Genomic DNA, 15,331 nt, shown 5'->3' on the forward strand with positions numbered 1-15,331 from the left:
GTAGAGGAGCACCCCATAGAGAAGCCCCTTGTAGAGGAGCACTCTATAGAGGAGTACCCTGTAGTAGAGGAGCACCCTGTAGTGGAGCACCCCCTAGAGGAGCATGCAGTAGTAGAGGATCACCCTGTAGTAGTGGAGCCCCCTCTAATAGAGGAGCACCTTCTAGTAGTGGAGCACCCTGTAGTAGAGGAGCCCCTTGTAGTAGAGGAGCCCCCTGTAGTAGAGGGGCCCCCTGTAGTAGAGGAGAGGGTTGTAGTAGAGGAGTACATTGTAGTAGAGGAGCACCCTGTAGTAGAGGATCACCCCGTGGTAGAGGAGAACCCTGTAGAAGAGCCCCCTGTAGTAGAGGAGCCCCCTGTAGTAGAGGAGCCCCCTGAATTAGTGAAGCACCCTGTAAAGGAGCACCCTGTAGTTGAGCAGCCCCCTGTAGTAGAGGAGCACCCTGTAGTAGTGGAGCCCCCTGTAGTAGAAGAGCGCGCCATAGTAGAGGAACCCCCCTGTAGTAATGGAGCACCCTGTAGTAGAGGAGTGTTCGTAGTAGAGGAGCCACCTGTAGAGAAGCACCCTGCAGTAGAGGAGCACCCTGTAGTAGAGTAGTAGCACCCTGTAGTAGTGTAGCACCCTGTAGTAGAGTAGCACCCTGTAGTAGAGTAGCACCCCGTAGTAGAGTAGCACCCTGTAGTAGAGTAGCACCCCATAGTAGAGTAGCACCCGAAGTAGAGTAGCACCCTGTAGTAGAGTAGCACCTTATAGTAGAGTAGCACCTTATAGTAGAGTAGCACCCCGTAGTAGAGTAGCACCCCGTAGTAGAGAAGCACCCCGTAGTAGAGAAGCACCCCGTAGTAGAGTAGCACCCCGTAGTAGAGTAGCACCCCGGAGTAGAGGAGCACCCTGTAGTAGAGTAGCACCCCGGAGTAGAGGAGCACCCTGTAGTAGAGTAGCACCCCAGAGTAGAGTAGCACCCCATAGTAGAGAAGCACCCTGTAGTAGAGTAGCACCCCGTAATAGGGAAGCACCCCATAGTAGAGTAGCACCCCGGAGTAGAGGAGCACCCTGTAGTAAAATAGCACCCCATAGTAGAGTAGCACCCCGTAGTAGAGAAGCACCCTGTAGTAGAGGAGCCCCCTGTAGTAGAGTAGCACCCCGGAGAAGAGGAGCACCCTGTAGTAGTGTAGCACCCCGGAGTAGAGTAGCACCCCATAGTAGAGAAGCACCCTGTAGTAGAGTAGCACCCTGTAGTAGGGAAGCATCTCATAGTAGAGTAGCACCCTGTAGTAGAGTAGCACCCCGTAGTAGAGTAGCACCCCGTAGTAGAGTAGCACCCCATAGTAGAGGAGCACCCCGGAGTAGAGGAGCACCCTGTAGTAGAGTAGCACCCTGTAGTAGAGTAGCACCCCTGAGTAGAGTAGCACCCCTGAGTAGAGGAGCACCCTGTAGTAGAGTAGACCCCCGGAGTAGAGGAGCACACTGTAGTAGTGTAGCACCCTGTAGTAAAGTAGCAGCACCCTGTAGTAGTGTAGCACCCTGTAGTAGAGTAGCACCCCATAGTAGAGTAGCACCCCATAGTAGAGTGGCACCCTGTAGTAGAGTAGCACCTTATAGTAGAGTAGCACCCTGTAGTAGAGTAGCACCCCGTAGTAGAGAAGCACCCCGTAGTAGAAAAGCACCCTGTAGTAAAGAAGCACCCTGTAGTAAGAGTAGCACCCTGTAGTAGAGTAGCACCCCGTAGTAAGAGAAGCACCCCGTAGTAAGAGTAGCACCCCGTAGTAGAGTAGCACCCCGGAGTAGAGGAGCAACCTGTAGTAGAGTAGCACCCCAGAGTAGAGTAGCACCCCATAGTAGAGAAGCACCCTGTAGTAGAGTAGCACCCCGTAATGGTAGTAGCAGAACCCTGTAGTAGTGTAGCAACCTGTAGTAGTGTAGCACCCTGTAGTAGAATAGCACCCTGTAGTAAAGTAGTAGCACCCTGTAGTAGAGTAGTAGCACCCTGTAGTAGAGTAGCCCCTGTAGTAGAGTAGTAGCACCCTGTAGTAGAGTAGTAGCACCCTGTAGTAGAGTAGCACCCTGTAGTAAAGTAGTAGCACCCTGTAGTAAAGTAGTAGCACCCTGTAGTAGAGTAGTAGCACCCTGTAGTAGAGTAGTAGCACCCTGTAGTAGAGTAGCACCCTGTAGTAAAGTAGTAGCACCCTGTAGTAGAGGAGTAATAGCACCCTGTAGTAGATGAGTAGTAGCACCCTGTAGTAGAGGAGCCCCCCCATAATAGATGGTGTGTGTAGGACCCCCGGACGGATCTGTATGTGGCCGGGTGATGGATGTTATAGATGAGTCTCCCCTCCCCCCATACATGATATAGGTAGGGAATCCCAGGTTCAGGTAGACATATCACTCACCGTGGCTCCGGGCCCCCAGGCCCCTGCGGGGGGAGCAGCTGATGAGCAGGAGGCAGAGGACGGTGCCTGTAGGGAGAGCCATCGTGGTGCTGGAGGCCTCCGCGGTGTGTTGGATGAGGGGCCCCCGGGGCTCCCGCTCACACTGGGCACATACTTGCGCTCTGCTCTCCCCGGCCGCGATCAGCACCACGGACAGCGACTGGAGAGCCGAGCGGAGACTGCGCCCGCTCACCCCGCCCCTCCGACTATCAACCCCGCCCCCCTCGGCCGTCAATGAGCTCTTCATATGGACACGCCTTTTAACCCTTTCCTATTCTCCGTGCCAGACCACCAAGCCTGCTTCCTGTATGTAATAGGAAAGGTTGTCACCCTACTGCTTTATGGATTCCTGGGTTTAAAGGCCATATGTATATAATTACAAAAATATATAAAAAGACATATATATTTTATATAAATATTTCTATTAAAAAAAATATATAGAGAGAGAGAGCAATCATATATAATAAATAAAACATATATTTATATTATATTCTTAAAGGGCATATGTATATAATTACAAAAATAAATAAAAATACATATATACTGTATATATATATATATATATATATATATATATATATATATATATATATATATAGACAGTGATCATATATAATAAATAAAATATAAAACATATATTTATATAATATATTAAAGGGCATATGTGTATAATTATAAAAATACATATATACTGTACATCTGTATATAAATATTTATTAAATAAAAAAAATTATATATATATATATATATATATATATATATATATATATATATACTGTATATATATATATTTTTTTTTCCTTTAATAAATATTTATATATATATATATATATATATATATATATATATATATATATATATATGTATATATCTTTATTTATATAGCAATCATATATAATAAATAAAATATAAAACATATATTTATATTATATATAAAAGATATTTATAGATATAATGAAAAAAAAATGCGTGTTTATAGAAATTTCAGGTACTTATATAGCACTGTCAACATACGCAGCACTTTACATATATATTGCACATTCCCTGCACCCAAGAAGCTTACAATCTAAGGCAGCGTTTCTCAACTCCGGTCCTCAGGGCACACTAACAGGGCAGATTTTAAGTATTACCTTGGGGAGATGCAGACTAGAATACTGCAATCACTGAGCAGAAAATTATATCACCTGTGATGTGTTTCAGTTTTCTTGCAAACCTGGCCTGTTAGTGAGCATTGAGGACGGGAGTTGAGAAACACTGATCGAAGGTCCCTAACTTACATTCATACATTCACAAACTAGGACCACTTTAGACAGGATTCAATTAACCTACCAGCATGTGTTTGGAGTGTGGGAGGAAACTGAAGTACCTGGAGGAAACCCACCCAGGCACAGGGAGCACATGCAAATTCCAGGCAGGTGGTTGGGATTCAAACCTGCGACCCTTCTGCTGCGAGGCTAAAGTGCTAACCACTACACCACTATGCCATCCATATATCTGCCTGCCCTCGGGAAGGTTTACCCCACTTCACGTCCAGGCCATTTTTTTCTTTACAGCACTGTGCTACTTTAACTGACAATTGTGCAGTCATGCGATGCTGTACATAAATTAAACAGATGTGCTTTTTTTTCCACAAATAGAAGTTTCTTTTGGTGGTACTTGATCACCTCTGCGTTTTTTTAATTTTTGCACTATAAACAAAAAAGACCAACAATTTTGAAAAAAAAAATATATATATTTTTTGCTTTCTGCTATAAAATATATCCAATAAAAAAATGTAGAAATTCGATTTTTTTGTCTTACGATAAAATCCTTTTCTCAGATGTTCACTGACGGACACAGCTCCAGAATCTTCTTAACCATTGTGTTATGTTGTCCCCTACAGGAGTAGGACACTAGGCAGGAAAAAGCTTGACCACGCCTATGGGGCTGTCCCAGGGGATATACTCACACTCACTCTGCTATAGGCACTCAGCTTTGTTGCAAGCAGTCTAAGAAGAAAAATAACCCAACTCCACAGAGGGGTGGGCGCTGTGTCCATCAAAGAACATCAGAGAAAAGGATTTTATGATAAGACAAAAATCCAATTTTTTCTTTTGTTCATTGACGGACACAGCTCCAGAATCTTCTTAAACATTGGGATGTCCCAAAGCAGTGTTAAACATGAGGGGTGGGAAAAAACACAGCAGAATTTTTTTTTCCAAAAGACTAAACCCAGAGGCATACCGAGGGTCTCCAGCGCCCTTGGCGAGGAGCTCTATCTGCGCCCCCCCCCCCCGAAAGAGAGAGCCAGGGGGGGTTTACAGAGAGAGAGGGGGTGACAGCGAGAGAGAGGGGGGATGACAGAGAGAGAGGGGGGGTGACAGAGAGAGAGAGGGGGGGTGACAGAGAGAGAGAGAGAGAGAGGGGATGACAGAGAGAGAGAGAGGGGGTGACAGTGACAAAGGGAGGGGGTGACAGAGAGAGTGAGACAGAGAGAGAGGCAGTGACAGAGAGAGAAAGAGAGGGGGGTGACGGAGAGAGAGAGAGGTGACAGAGAGAGAGAGAGGGGGGGGTGACAGAGAGAGAGGGGGTGACAGAGAGAGAAAGAGAGGGGGTGACGGAGAAAGAGAGAGAGAGAGAGGTGACAGAGAGAGAGAGAGGGGGTGACAGAGAGAGGGGGGGGTGACAGACAGCGAGGGGGGTGACAGCCAGAGAGAGAGTGAGTGTGACAGAGAGAGAGGGGGTGACAGAGAGAGAGAGTGAGTGTGACAGAGGGAGAAGGGGTGACAGAGATAGAGGGGGTGACGGAGAGAGAGAGAGAGACGGGGTGACAGAGAGAGAGGGGGGGTCCCCCAGTCAGCTTTACCTGGGAGAGGAGGTTGAAGGAGTATCACTGTGCTGAGCGGTGGTACCGGCTCAAGGATTGGAGCCGCACGCTACCTGGGGGCGTCGGGGGTGCAGGCTGAGTGGAGGGTGCAAAAATCACTGCTAACACTGCCAATTTTTTTGCGCACCCCCCCCCCCCCCAGGCCTGCGTCCTTGGCGGGCGCCAATCTGGCCAACCCCTTGGTACGCCCCTGACTAAACCTAGCCAACTAGGTAACATGAAGCCCAACCGGGAACAACTGGAGCTCACCTGAAAACAATACACCCTCAAAGAGGACCAGGTCCTCTCAAACAGCGGCCTGCAAAACTTTGTGGCCAAAAGCAGCATCCGTAGATGCCAATACATCCACTTTATAAAATTTTGTGAAAGTGTGCACAGACGACCAGCCATGCAAACCTGTATCACTGACGCCTGATGGCAGAAAGCCCAAGAGGCACTAAGCGCCCAAGTATAAAGCACCCTAACAGGGAATGGAGGAACCTGACCTTTGATGGGGAATAGGTCTGTACCACCGTCTGTTTTGTCCATCTGTAAATGGTTGCGGCAGACACGGCCAACCCCTTGTGAAGTCCATCCGTAAGGACAAACAGTAAGGTTGAGTTTCTAAACGACTCAGTTGCCACAAGGTACATCCTGACAACAAAAATGACAAAAATCTTTCCCTTTGTTAGTAAACGCGATAACTTTTGCGCAAACCAATCAAAAAACGCTTTTTGTGATTTTTTTTACCAAACATATGTAGCATAAAACAAATTGGCCGAAAATGTTAAAAAATTTTGATTTTTACTTTTTTTTTTGGGGAATTTCATATAAAAAAATGTAAAAAAATATTGTTAATTTTGCAAAATTGACGCTCTTTTTTTGTTTATAGCGCGTGATCAAAAAATCGCACAGGTTATCAAATACCACCAAAAGAAACCTCTGTTTGTGGGAAAAAAAGGACATTAAATTAGTTTAGGTACAGCGTCGCACGACCGCGCAATTGTCCGTTAAAGTCACGCAGTGCCAAATCGCAAAATACCCCCTGGTCTTTCAGCAGCCAAATCCTCCGGGGCTTAAGTGGTTAAAGTGGAACTCTATAGGAAAAATAAAAATGGGAGAACGGAAAGGATTTTTAATGCAGAAGAGACATGCTCTTCTGCTTTAAATTACTTTCTTACCTGCAGGGCTGTCTTTATATTGATTGGACCCTATGCAAACATTTTTTGGTCCCCCCCCTCACCCATGCAATTTGGCTCTCCACCCCAACATCTCAAAAAACAAACACACACATAGACTTATTTTAAAAAAAAAATGTAATTATGTAAACAAAAAGAACTGGTCCACACTCACTGATTGGTCCAGGCTCACTGACTGAGGTTACTGCACATCCTTACTGCTCATTAATTGGTTGCTGCACATCTTTGCTGCTCACTGAATGATTGCTAGTGGTTACTAAACATATTTACTACTTACTGATTGGTTGCTAGAGGTTACTGCACATTGTTACTGCTCACCGATTGGTTGGTAGAGGTTAATGCGCATCCTTACCATTCACCGATTGGATGCTAGAGGTTACTGAACATCACTTCCGCTCACTGATTGGTTGCTAGAGGTTACTGCACATCCTAACCGTTCACTGATTGGTGGCTATAGGTACTGCACATCCTTACCGCTCACTGATTGGTTGCTAGAGATTACTGCATTCCCTTACCCTCGCCTGCTTGCTAGAGGTTATTGCACATCCTTACTACTTACTGATTGCTTGCTAGAGGTTACTGCACATCCTTACTAAAAATAATATAAAATAATAATAGATATGAATCTCAGTAGCGCAGGAATGGTGGTAACCTCTTACCACCTATAAACAATTAGTGTCAATTAATCAAAGGTTCCACTGAACCACCAATCTCACTGATGCACCAGACTAAAATTATGGTTAACAGGATAATAAAAACTTTCTCCTAAACTCATAAAAAGTCAATAAATAGTCCATCAAGAGTCCATGATCATGCACATACAACACAAGAATAGAGACATTTGTCCACAAGGAGTAGTTATTAGTGTAGATTAGAGGGACCACCGTTGTTTTCCACCACCACTGTGCCGGGAAGTATATGGTTAAATTGGAGACTCACCAGATCCCAATGCCTCCCCACTTTCATGGATCAGTCATAAACAGCATGTCACCAACAATTTCTCATCCAACCCGGATCAGCCTGTTTATAAAGACTCCTCTCATATGTGTATGTGGGGATAAGAGACAGAAACCTCCAATAGCGTAATAATGTTTAAACCAGAAATTTATTAAAAACGTTTTAGCATTAAAAATATTTTATATTATTTTTAGATTGCTTTCATCATTTTTATACTATTACCATATAATTAGCAGCAATTTTGTCCTTTTGTCATCAGTACCCCTAAGCGCAGAGGATCACTTTATCGCCTATTTTTGTGATAGGCAATCTTATAAGTGTTATTTTTATCTGCACATCCTTACTGCTTACTGATTGGTTGGTAGAGGTTAATGCACACCTATTGGTTCCTAGAGGTTACTGCACATCCTTACTGCTCACTTATTGGTTACTAGAGGCTACTGCACATACTCACTGGTCACTGATTGGTTGCTATCATCTCTTCACAAATTTCCCCCACCCCCGGCTGGCACCTCTGCACTACACCCCCAACCTTTACTACAGCTCATTTTCTGCACACTCTCTGGCCTGTTTACAGGAGCCAGGGGAACACAGAGAGCCACTCTGCCTCTCTCTGTCACAGTCGCTCCGCCCCTGCCAGTCCTGACAGAAGGAGAAGCAGGAGACTCTGACCCACAGCTGTCCCTCTCCCCTGTTACAGTGTGGCCACTTGTATTACTGGGCTGGAAGCAAGCAAGGGCAGAATCTCGGCTGCACGTGCTACACCACGAAATCTATTTGCGGGCTCAAGGAACAGCTGCTTTGGGCCTGACAACAATGATTGGGCTCAGGGGGACCACTGCCCCTTTTGCTTCATGTTAAAGATGGCCCTACCTACCTATCCACCCCTGGTGGTGACCTCTTACATTGGTGGTCAGTGTAGAAGTAACCAATTACATTGGTGGTCAGTGTAGAAGTGACCCCCCTACACTGTTGATTAGTGTAGAAGTGACCCCTTACATTGGTGGTCAGTGTGGAAGTGACCTCTTACATTGGTGGTCAGTGTAGAAGTGACCCATAACACTGGTGATCAGTGTAGAAGTGACCCCTTACATTTGTGGTCGGTGTAGAAGTGACCCCATACATTGGTGGTCAGTAGAAGTGACCCCTTACATTGATTGTCAGTGAAGAAATTCCCCTTCGGATTGGTGGTCTGTGTAGAAGTGACCTCTTACATTGGTGGTCAGTGCAGAAGTAACCTCTCACATTGGTGGTCAGTGTAGAAGTGACCCCCCTCATTGGTGGTCAGTTTAGCAGTTACCCCTTACATTGGTTGTCGGTGTAGAAAAAACCTCTTACATTGGTGGTCAGTGTAGCAGTGACCTCTCTTACATTGGTGGTCAGTGTAGCAGTGACTTCTTACATTGGTGGTCAACGTAGAAGGGATCTCATATATTGGTGGTCAGTGTAGAAGTGACCTCATACATTGGTGGTTGGTGTAGCAGTGACCTCTCTTACATTGGTGGCGGTGTAGCAGTGACCTCTCTTACATTGGTGGTGGTTTAGCAGTGACCCCTTACATTGGTAGTCAACATAGAAGTGACCTCTTACATTGGTGGTTGATGTGGCATTGACCTCTCTGACATTGGTGGACGGTGTAGCAGTGACCTCTCTTACATTGGTGGTCAGTGTAGAAGTGACACCCTTCATTGGTGGTCAGTGTAACCGTGACGTCTCCTATATTGGTGGTCAGTGTAGAAGTGACCTCTTATATTGGTGGTCAGTGTAGAAGTAACCTCTTATATTGGTGGTCAGTGTAGAAGTGACCTCCTTCATTGGTGGTCAGTTTAGCAATGACCCCTTACATTGGTGGTCAGTTTAGCAATGACCCCTTACATTGGTGGTCAGTTTAGCAGTGACCCCTTACGTTGGTGGTCAGTTTAGCATTGACCCCTTACATTGGTTGTCGGTGTAGAAAAGTCCTCTTACATTGGTGGTCAGTGTAGCAGTGACCACTCTTACATTGGCGGTCGGTGTAGCAGTGACCTCTCTTACATTGGTGGTCGGTGTAGCAGTGACCTCTCTTACATTGGTGGTCGGTGTAGCAGTGACCTCTCTTACATTGGTGGTCGGTGTAGCAGTGACCTCTCTTACATTGGCGGTCGGTGTAGCAGTGACCTCTCTTACATTGGTGGTCGGTGTAGCAGTGACCTCTCATACATTGGTGGTCGGTGTAGCAGTGACCTCTCTTACATTGGCGGTCGGTGTAGCAGTGACCTCTCTTACATTGGTGGTCGGTGTAGAAGACTAATGGTTGTCCTGGCAGATGGCATCCAGCTCCAGGATCTTGTTCCGATGATTAGCAGGCTTGATTCCTGTACAGGAAGGATCCAGAATACAGACTATCGGGAATCTGCCACATAATATATTTGTTCTGCACTGTGTGATATGATGGTACATACATACATATATAACAGTCTCTGATCGCTCCCCTAACACCCACTCACTGCTAGTAACCATAGTAATTGCATCATCTATATGTCCACTCCACCCCCCCGACATGACACTCATTAGTCTGGCAGATCTCCGTCTCTGGACTGCGGGGACGTATTGTTGGACTGATGAAGTCTGCGGCTCCATGCTGTCCAATCTACACCTGTTCTCAGATAAATCCTGATGACTGATGGGAGGACGGTCTATGGCTTGATGTCATCCTACCAGTACCAGGACAAGGATGCAAAGGCCAATAACACAATCTATTTTCAGGTCACTGGAGTCAGAACAATAAAATAATAATTGTTGATTGGTTGATAAGAGTTGCTAAAAATAGCTTTTTGCTACATTTAGAGCCCATTCACTCTATTTAATTGCGGTAATGATTTCATCAAGGGAAACTCCGCTTTTGTGGAGAATAAAATAGCAAATAAAATGTAAAAAGTAAAAAAAAAATCTCTCTCTCTCTCTCTCTCTCTATATATATATATATATATATATATATATATATATATATACACACATACAGTGCCTTGCGAAAGTATTCGGCCCCCTTGAACTTTGCAACCTTTTGCCACATTTCAGGCTTCAAACATAAAGATATAAAACTGTAATTTTTTTGTAAAGAATCAACAACAAGTGGGACACAATCATGAAGTGGAACAAAATGTATTGGATATTTCAAACTTTGTTAACAAATAAAAAACTGAAAAATTGGGCGTGCAAAATTATTCAGCCCCTTTTTTACTTTCAGTGGAGCAAACTCTCTCCCGAAGTTCAGTGAGGATCTCTGAATGATCCAATGTTGACCTAAATGACTAATGATGATAAATAGTATCCACCTGTGTGTAATCAAGTCTCCGTATAAATGCACCTGCACTGTGATAGTCTCAGAGGTCCGTTTAACCACTTAAGCCCCGGAGGATTTGGCTGCTAAAGGACCAGGGTTTTTTTTGCGATTTTTTACTGCGTGACTTTAACGGACAATTGCGCGGTCGTGCGACGCTGTACCTAAACGAATTTGACGTCCTTTTTTTCCCACAAACAGAGCTTTCTTTTGGTGGTATTTGATCACCTGTGCGATTTTTTGATCACGCGCTATAAACAAAAAAAGAGCGTAAATTTTGCAAAAATAACAATATTTTCCACATTTTTTTATATGAAATTCCCCCAAAAAAAAGTAAAAATCAAAATTTTTTAACATTTTTCGGCCAATTTGTTTTATGCTACATATGTTTGGTAAAAAAAATCGCAAAAAGCGTATTTTGATTGGTTTGCGCAAAAGTTATCGCGTTTACTAACAAAGGGAAAGATTTTTGTCATTTTTGGTGTTTTTTTTTTTTAACGCGTAATGGCGGCGATCTGCGATTTTTTTTCGGTACTGCGACATTGCGGCGGACAGATCGGACCCTTGACTGACATTTTTGACACTTTTGGGGGTACCAGTGACATTACTGCAGTAATCAGTGCTATACATATGCACTGTTACTGCAAAAATGACACTGGCAGGGAAGGGGTTAACTTTATTGGACAGGGAGGGGTTAAGTGTGTCCTAGGGGCGTGCTTCTAACTGTGCAGGGACATTCCTATTGGTGTAAAAGCAAAGATCAACCGTTCTACATAGTAGAACGGTCAGATCTTCACTTTTACACAGGGAGAACTGACAGGCAGCTTGTTTACATAAGCCGCTCTGTCTTTCTCCCTTCACAGGAGCGATCGCAGTGTGACTGGCGGACATCGAGTCCGCCGGTCACACGCACTGACTTGTCTGTGAACGAGCCGCGGCGGGCGCGCGCCCGCCCGCGATAGGCTCGCAAGTCAGTGACAGGCGAGTGACGTACCGATACGTCACTCTGCCTGGCCGGGGCTGACCGCCGCAGTATATAGTCGTGCGGCGGTCGGCAACCGGTTAAAGCGCAGAGAGCATCATGAAGAACAAGGAACACCCCAGGCAGGTCCGAGATACTGTTGGAGAAGTTTAAAGCCGGATTTGGATACAAAAAGATTTCTCAAGCTTTAAACATCCCAAGGAGCACTGTGCAAGCGATAATATTGAAATGGAAGAAGTATCAGACCACTGCAAATCATCGAAGACCTGGCCGTCCCTCTAAACTTTCAGCTCATACAAGGAGAAGACTGATCAGAGATGCAGCCAAGAGGCCCATGATCACTCTGGATGAACTGCAGAGATCTACAGCTGAGGTGGGAGACTCTGTCCATAGGACAACAATCAGTCGTATACTGCACAAATCTGCCCTTTATGGAAGAGTGGCAAGAAGAAAGCCATTTCCTAAAGATATCCATAAAAAGTGTTGTTTAAAGTTTGCCACAAGCCACCTGGGAGACACCAAACATGTGGGAGAAGGTGCTCTGGTCAGATGAAACCAAAATCTAACTTTTTAGCAACAATGCAAAACGTTATGTTTGGCGTAAAAGCAGCACAGCTCATCACCCTGAACACACCATCCCCACTGTCAAACATGGTGGTGGCGGCCCTTCTCTCCCGCCCCCTTGTTTGTATTTTACATGATGTTGACCTTGTACCCAGTGTTGCATTTTCTTTTATGTATGTTGTTTAAATTTCAATAAAAAATATTTTTCAAAAAAAATAAAAAATACCCCCCATAATAGCAAAAAAAAAAATCATAATAATAAAAATATTATTCAACAATATTATATAATCATAATAATACTTTTCAATAATGATTGAATGTTAATAAAAATACTTTATTTTCAATCCGCAGCGCTGTCATTTTCTGTAAAATGCAATGCAATATGGCTTCCTGGAGGTGTTCTGTACACAGATGGAGTACATAACACCCCCCGCCCCTCAGATATGTATTTTCCTGCTTGGCTTACTGATTTTCCCAGAAGTCTGCACTAAGATACAAATTCAATTTTGGGCATCCCTTGCAGCAATAATGTAATTTATGGTGAGATACTCCCAAAGGTAAATCGCCTCTAAAGGGATGCAGACACTTTACTCATTAGAGTCCTGCAGGTGCAGCAGCTGACTGATAATTATAAACCCACTCCCATTAGATTCACTTACCATATGGACACAGACAAACACACAGCTATTTCTTCAGAATAACAAAAGGTAGGAATCTGCAACAAAGTTTGGTAAAATCCTTGCAATGTACAGAGATCACCCAGAGGGGAATGTTTATTTCTAAACAAAAGTGGAGTTACGCTTTAATGTGTGCAATAATGCAACACCTATAAGTGTGTTGGTATGATGCGGTGCCATTCAGGGGCGTAACTACAGGGGTTGCAGGGGTTGCAATCGCTACCGGGCCCCATGCTCCAGGGGGCCCGGTAGCAATCCAGTGGGTGAACTTCCAGGATCGCAAAGGTCACACTTGCAACCGGACCCTGGCATTGCACCACTGTGGGGAGGCCCCAAGATTGCAGGAAGGGGGCCCACTGCAGAACTTGTGAAAGAATCCTGCTGCGGGACCGTAATAAAAGGCCATGCAACGAGTGTAACGAGCCCCAGGATTAGTGGGAAGAGCCCTGGGCTTGAAGGTAAGGGCCCCGGCCAGGGGTCTGGGGGGCCCTTCATGGTTTCTTGCATCAGGGCCCTGAAGGTTTTAGTTACGCCTCTGGTGCCATTCAAAATGAAGAAGTGACTCTCAAACATATATATCTTTTTTTTTTTTAAATATACTGTATTTGAAATCTAAAGACACCTTACTGACCACGCCCACTTTTATTGGGGCAGAGCAGGGGCTGGTGGAAAATAGAGGCATAGGAAGACTACCACACCAAACGTTGGGTGTGGCCAAATTGTGCTAACAGTGGGAGGGGCTTAAAGGGGTATGGTTTAAGATGCAACAAAAAAAACGTTTTCTTTTTTTTAGTTTTGGATAAGAGTGGCGCGGGATTTGAACCCCTGTCCGGTTTTTATTGTTGTCTGTGCCCCGATAGGGAGATTCACCCTCTCTAGTTGTCCTGTTTTTGGTTATCAGCAAAAGTGAACGTAAAAGAAAATCACAAATTTTGGGTAGACAAAAAAAGCATGAAGAGGGGAAATCTTCCAATGGGGACATTAGTTAGTTCTGGTGACACCCTGGCAGAGTTGTATAAAGTACTCGAAAACCCATACTTGAGTAAAAGTACATGTGCTCGATTAAAAAGTGACTTGAGTAGAAGTGGAAGTGCTCTATCAAAAAGTGACTTGAGTAGAAGTACTAAAGTATTCAACATTTTTTGTACTTAAGTATTGCAAGTAGTTTTTTTAAAAATTTTGCTACTCAAGTACTGAAAGTAAAAGTACAAGTACTGTGTTATGTAGTTATTAAAGAAAGAAGTCAAAAGTTTGAACATCATATTGTTTTTTATTATTTCAAAAGCAGCTTTTATTTATACATACAGTAGCTTTTATTTTCGTATGCGCTGATAATACACATGTTTTGAGCTTCATGCAACCTGCCATCTACTGCTCTGGCAGTGGTAATTGTTATAATTGTAACGAGTAACTATGCAAAAATATCGGAGTAGAAGTATTAAAATCATTGAAAAAATGTAGTGAAGTAAAAGTGGAAGTAGGAGAAAAAAATTATACTCTAGGAAAGTACAGATACCGCCTTTCGGTACTTAAGTACAGTAGTGAAGTAGTTTTACTTAGTTACTATACATTTCTGCACCCTGGAATGCCATCACTTTGGTGGGATTTCCTTTCACTTCCTATTTCGGCTATGGGACAGGAAGTGAAGGGAAATCTCCCCAATGGCACACAGATGGTAAAAAAACTGACAGGGTTCATAACTCCTCTTACTCTATCCAAGATAAAAATAAAAAGTTTTGCCTTTAGCAACTTTAACAACAGCTGAACCTACTTTAATGTAGGTCAAGAGTGCAGGCAAAGGTGTGTACTGTAGGTCACCATCACAAGTAAGGGCAAGGCAGCAAATGATCCATATCCTTATCTCCCGAAATGAAGTCTGCACAACCCCAGAGGGAGGAACTGGGAAGACCACATAATATCGGCATGTGACATCATCAGTAATCCCGGACAGAGCCCCAAGAGCGGACAGACCCCTCCCTTCCCACCTCCCTGCTGTAGGCCAATCACAGAAATGTTGCGAAGATAGGTTACTACTCAGGCTCCTACGTCCAAGTCCAGTGGACTCCACCATGGGTGCCGTGTAGAGAGCCTGTCCCGCCTCTGTGTATTTAACAGGGGAGAAAATAGTCCTGATCTCTGCACACCAAACAAACCCATGTGGCCATTAGCAGCCTCAGGCTAACTCCATCCAAGCCAGGCTTCGACGCGTTTCGGCTTACTTAATCATGGGTTTCCCTGCAGCTGGAATGAAACTGAAGATACATGCTTTTTAACAGAGAACAAAATTGGGGCATTATTTAATCAGGGACAGACCCCTACAATCGGGGACTGCCTACAGAAACCGGGGATCCTTGGTCAC

General features: G+C 44.4%; 1 protein-coding gene across 1 annotated transcript in view; it reads right to left on the bottom strand.

Moving 5' to 3' along the window:
• The window catches only part of PTPRN (protein tyrosine phosphatase receptor type N), a 178,062-nt gene extending 175,428 nt beyond the window's left edge, over positions 1–2,634 (bottom strand). The window contains exon 1 of the mRNA XM_082262054.1: positions 2,391–2,634. Within this exon, the coding sequence (XP_082118180.1) occupies positions 2,391–2,472 (82 nt within the window). The 5' untranslated portion in view covers positions 2,473–2,634. The remainder of the gene's footprint in view (positions 1–2,390) is intronic.
• Between the last annotated feature and the right edge of the window lie 12,697 nt (positions 2,635–15,331).

Source organism: Pelophylax lessonae, assembly GCF_965119305.1.
Source record: "Pelophylax lessonae genome assembly, chromosome: 6".
Classification (NCBI taxonomy): Eukaryota; Metazoa; Chordata; class Amphibia; order Anura; family Ranidae; genus Pelophylax; species Pelophylax lessonae.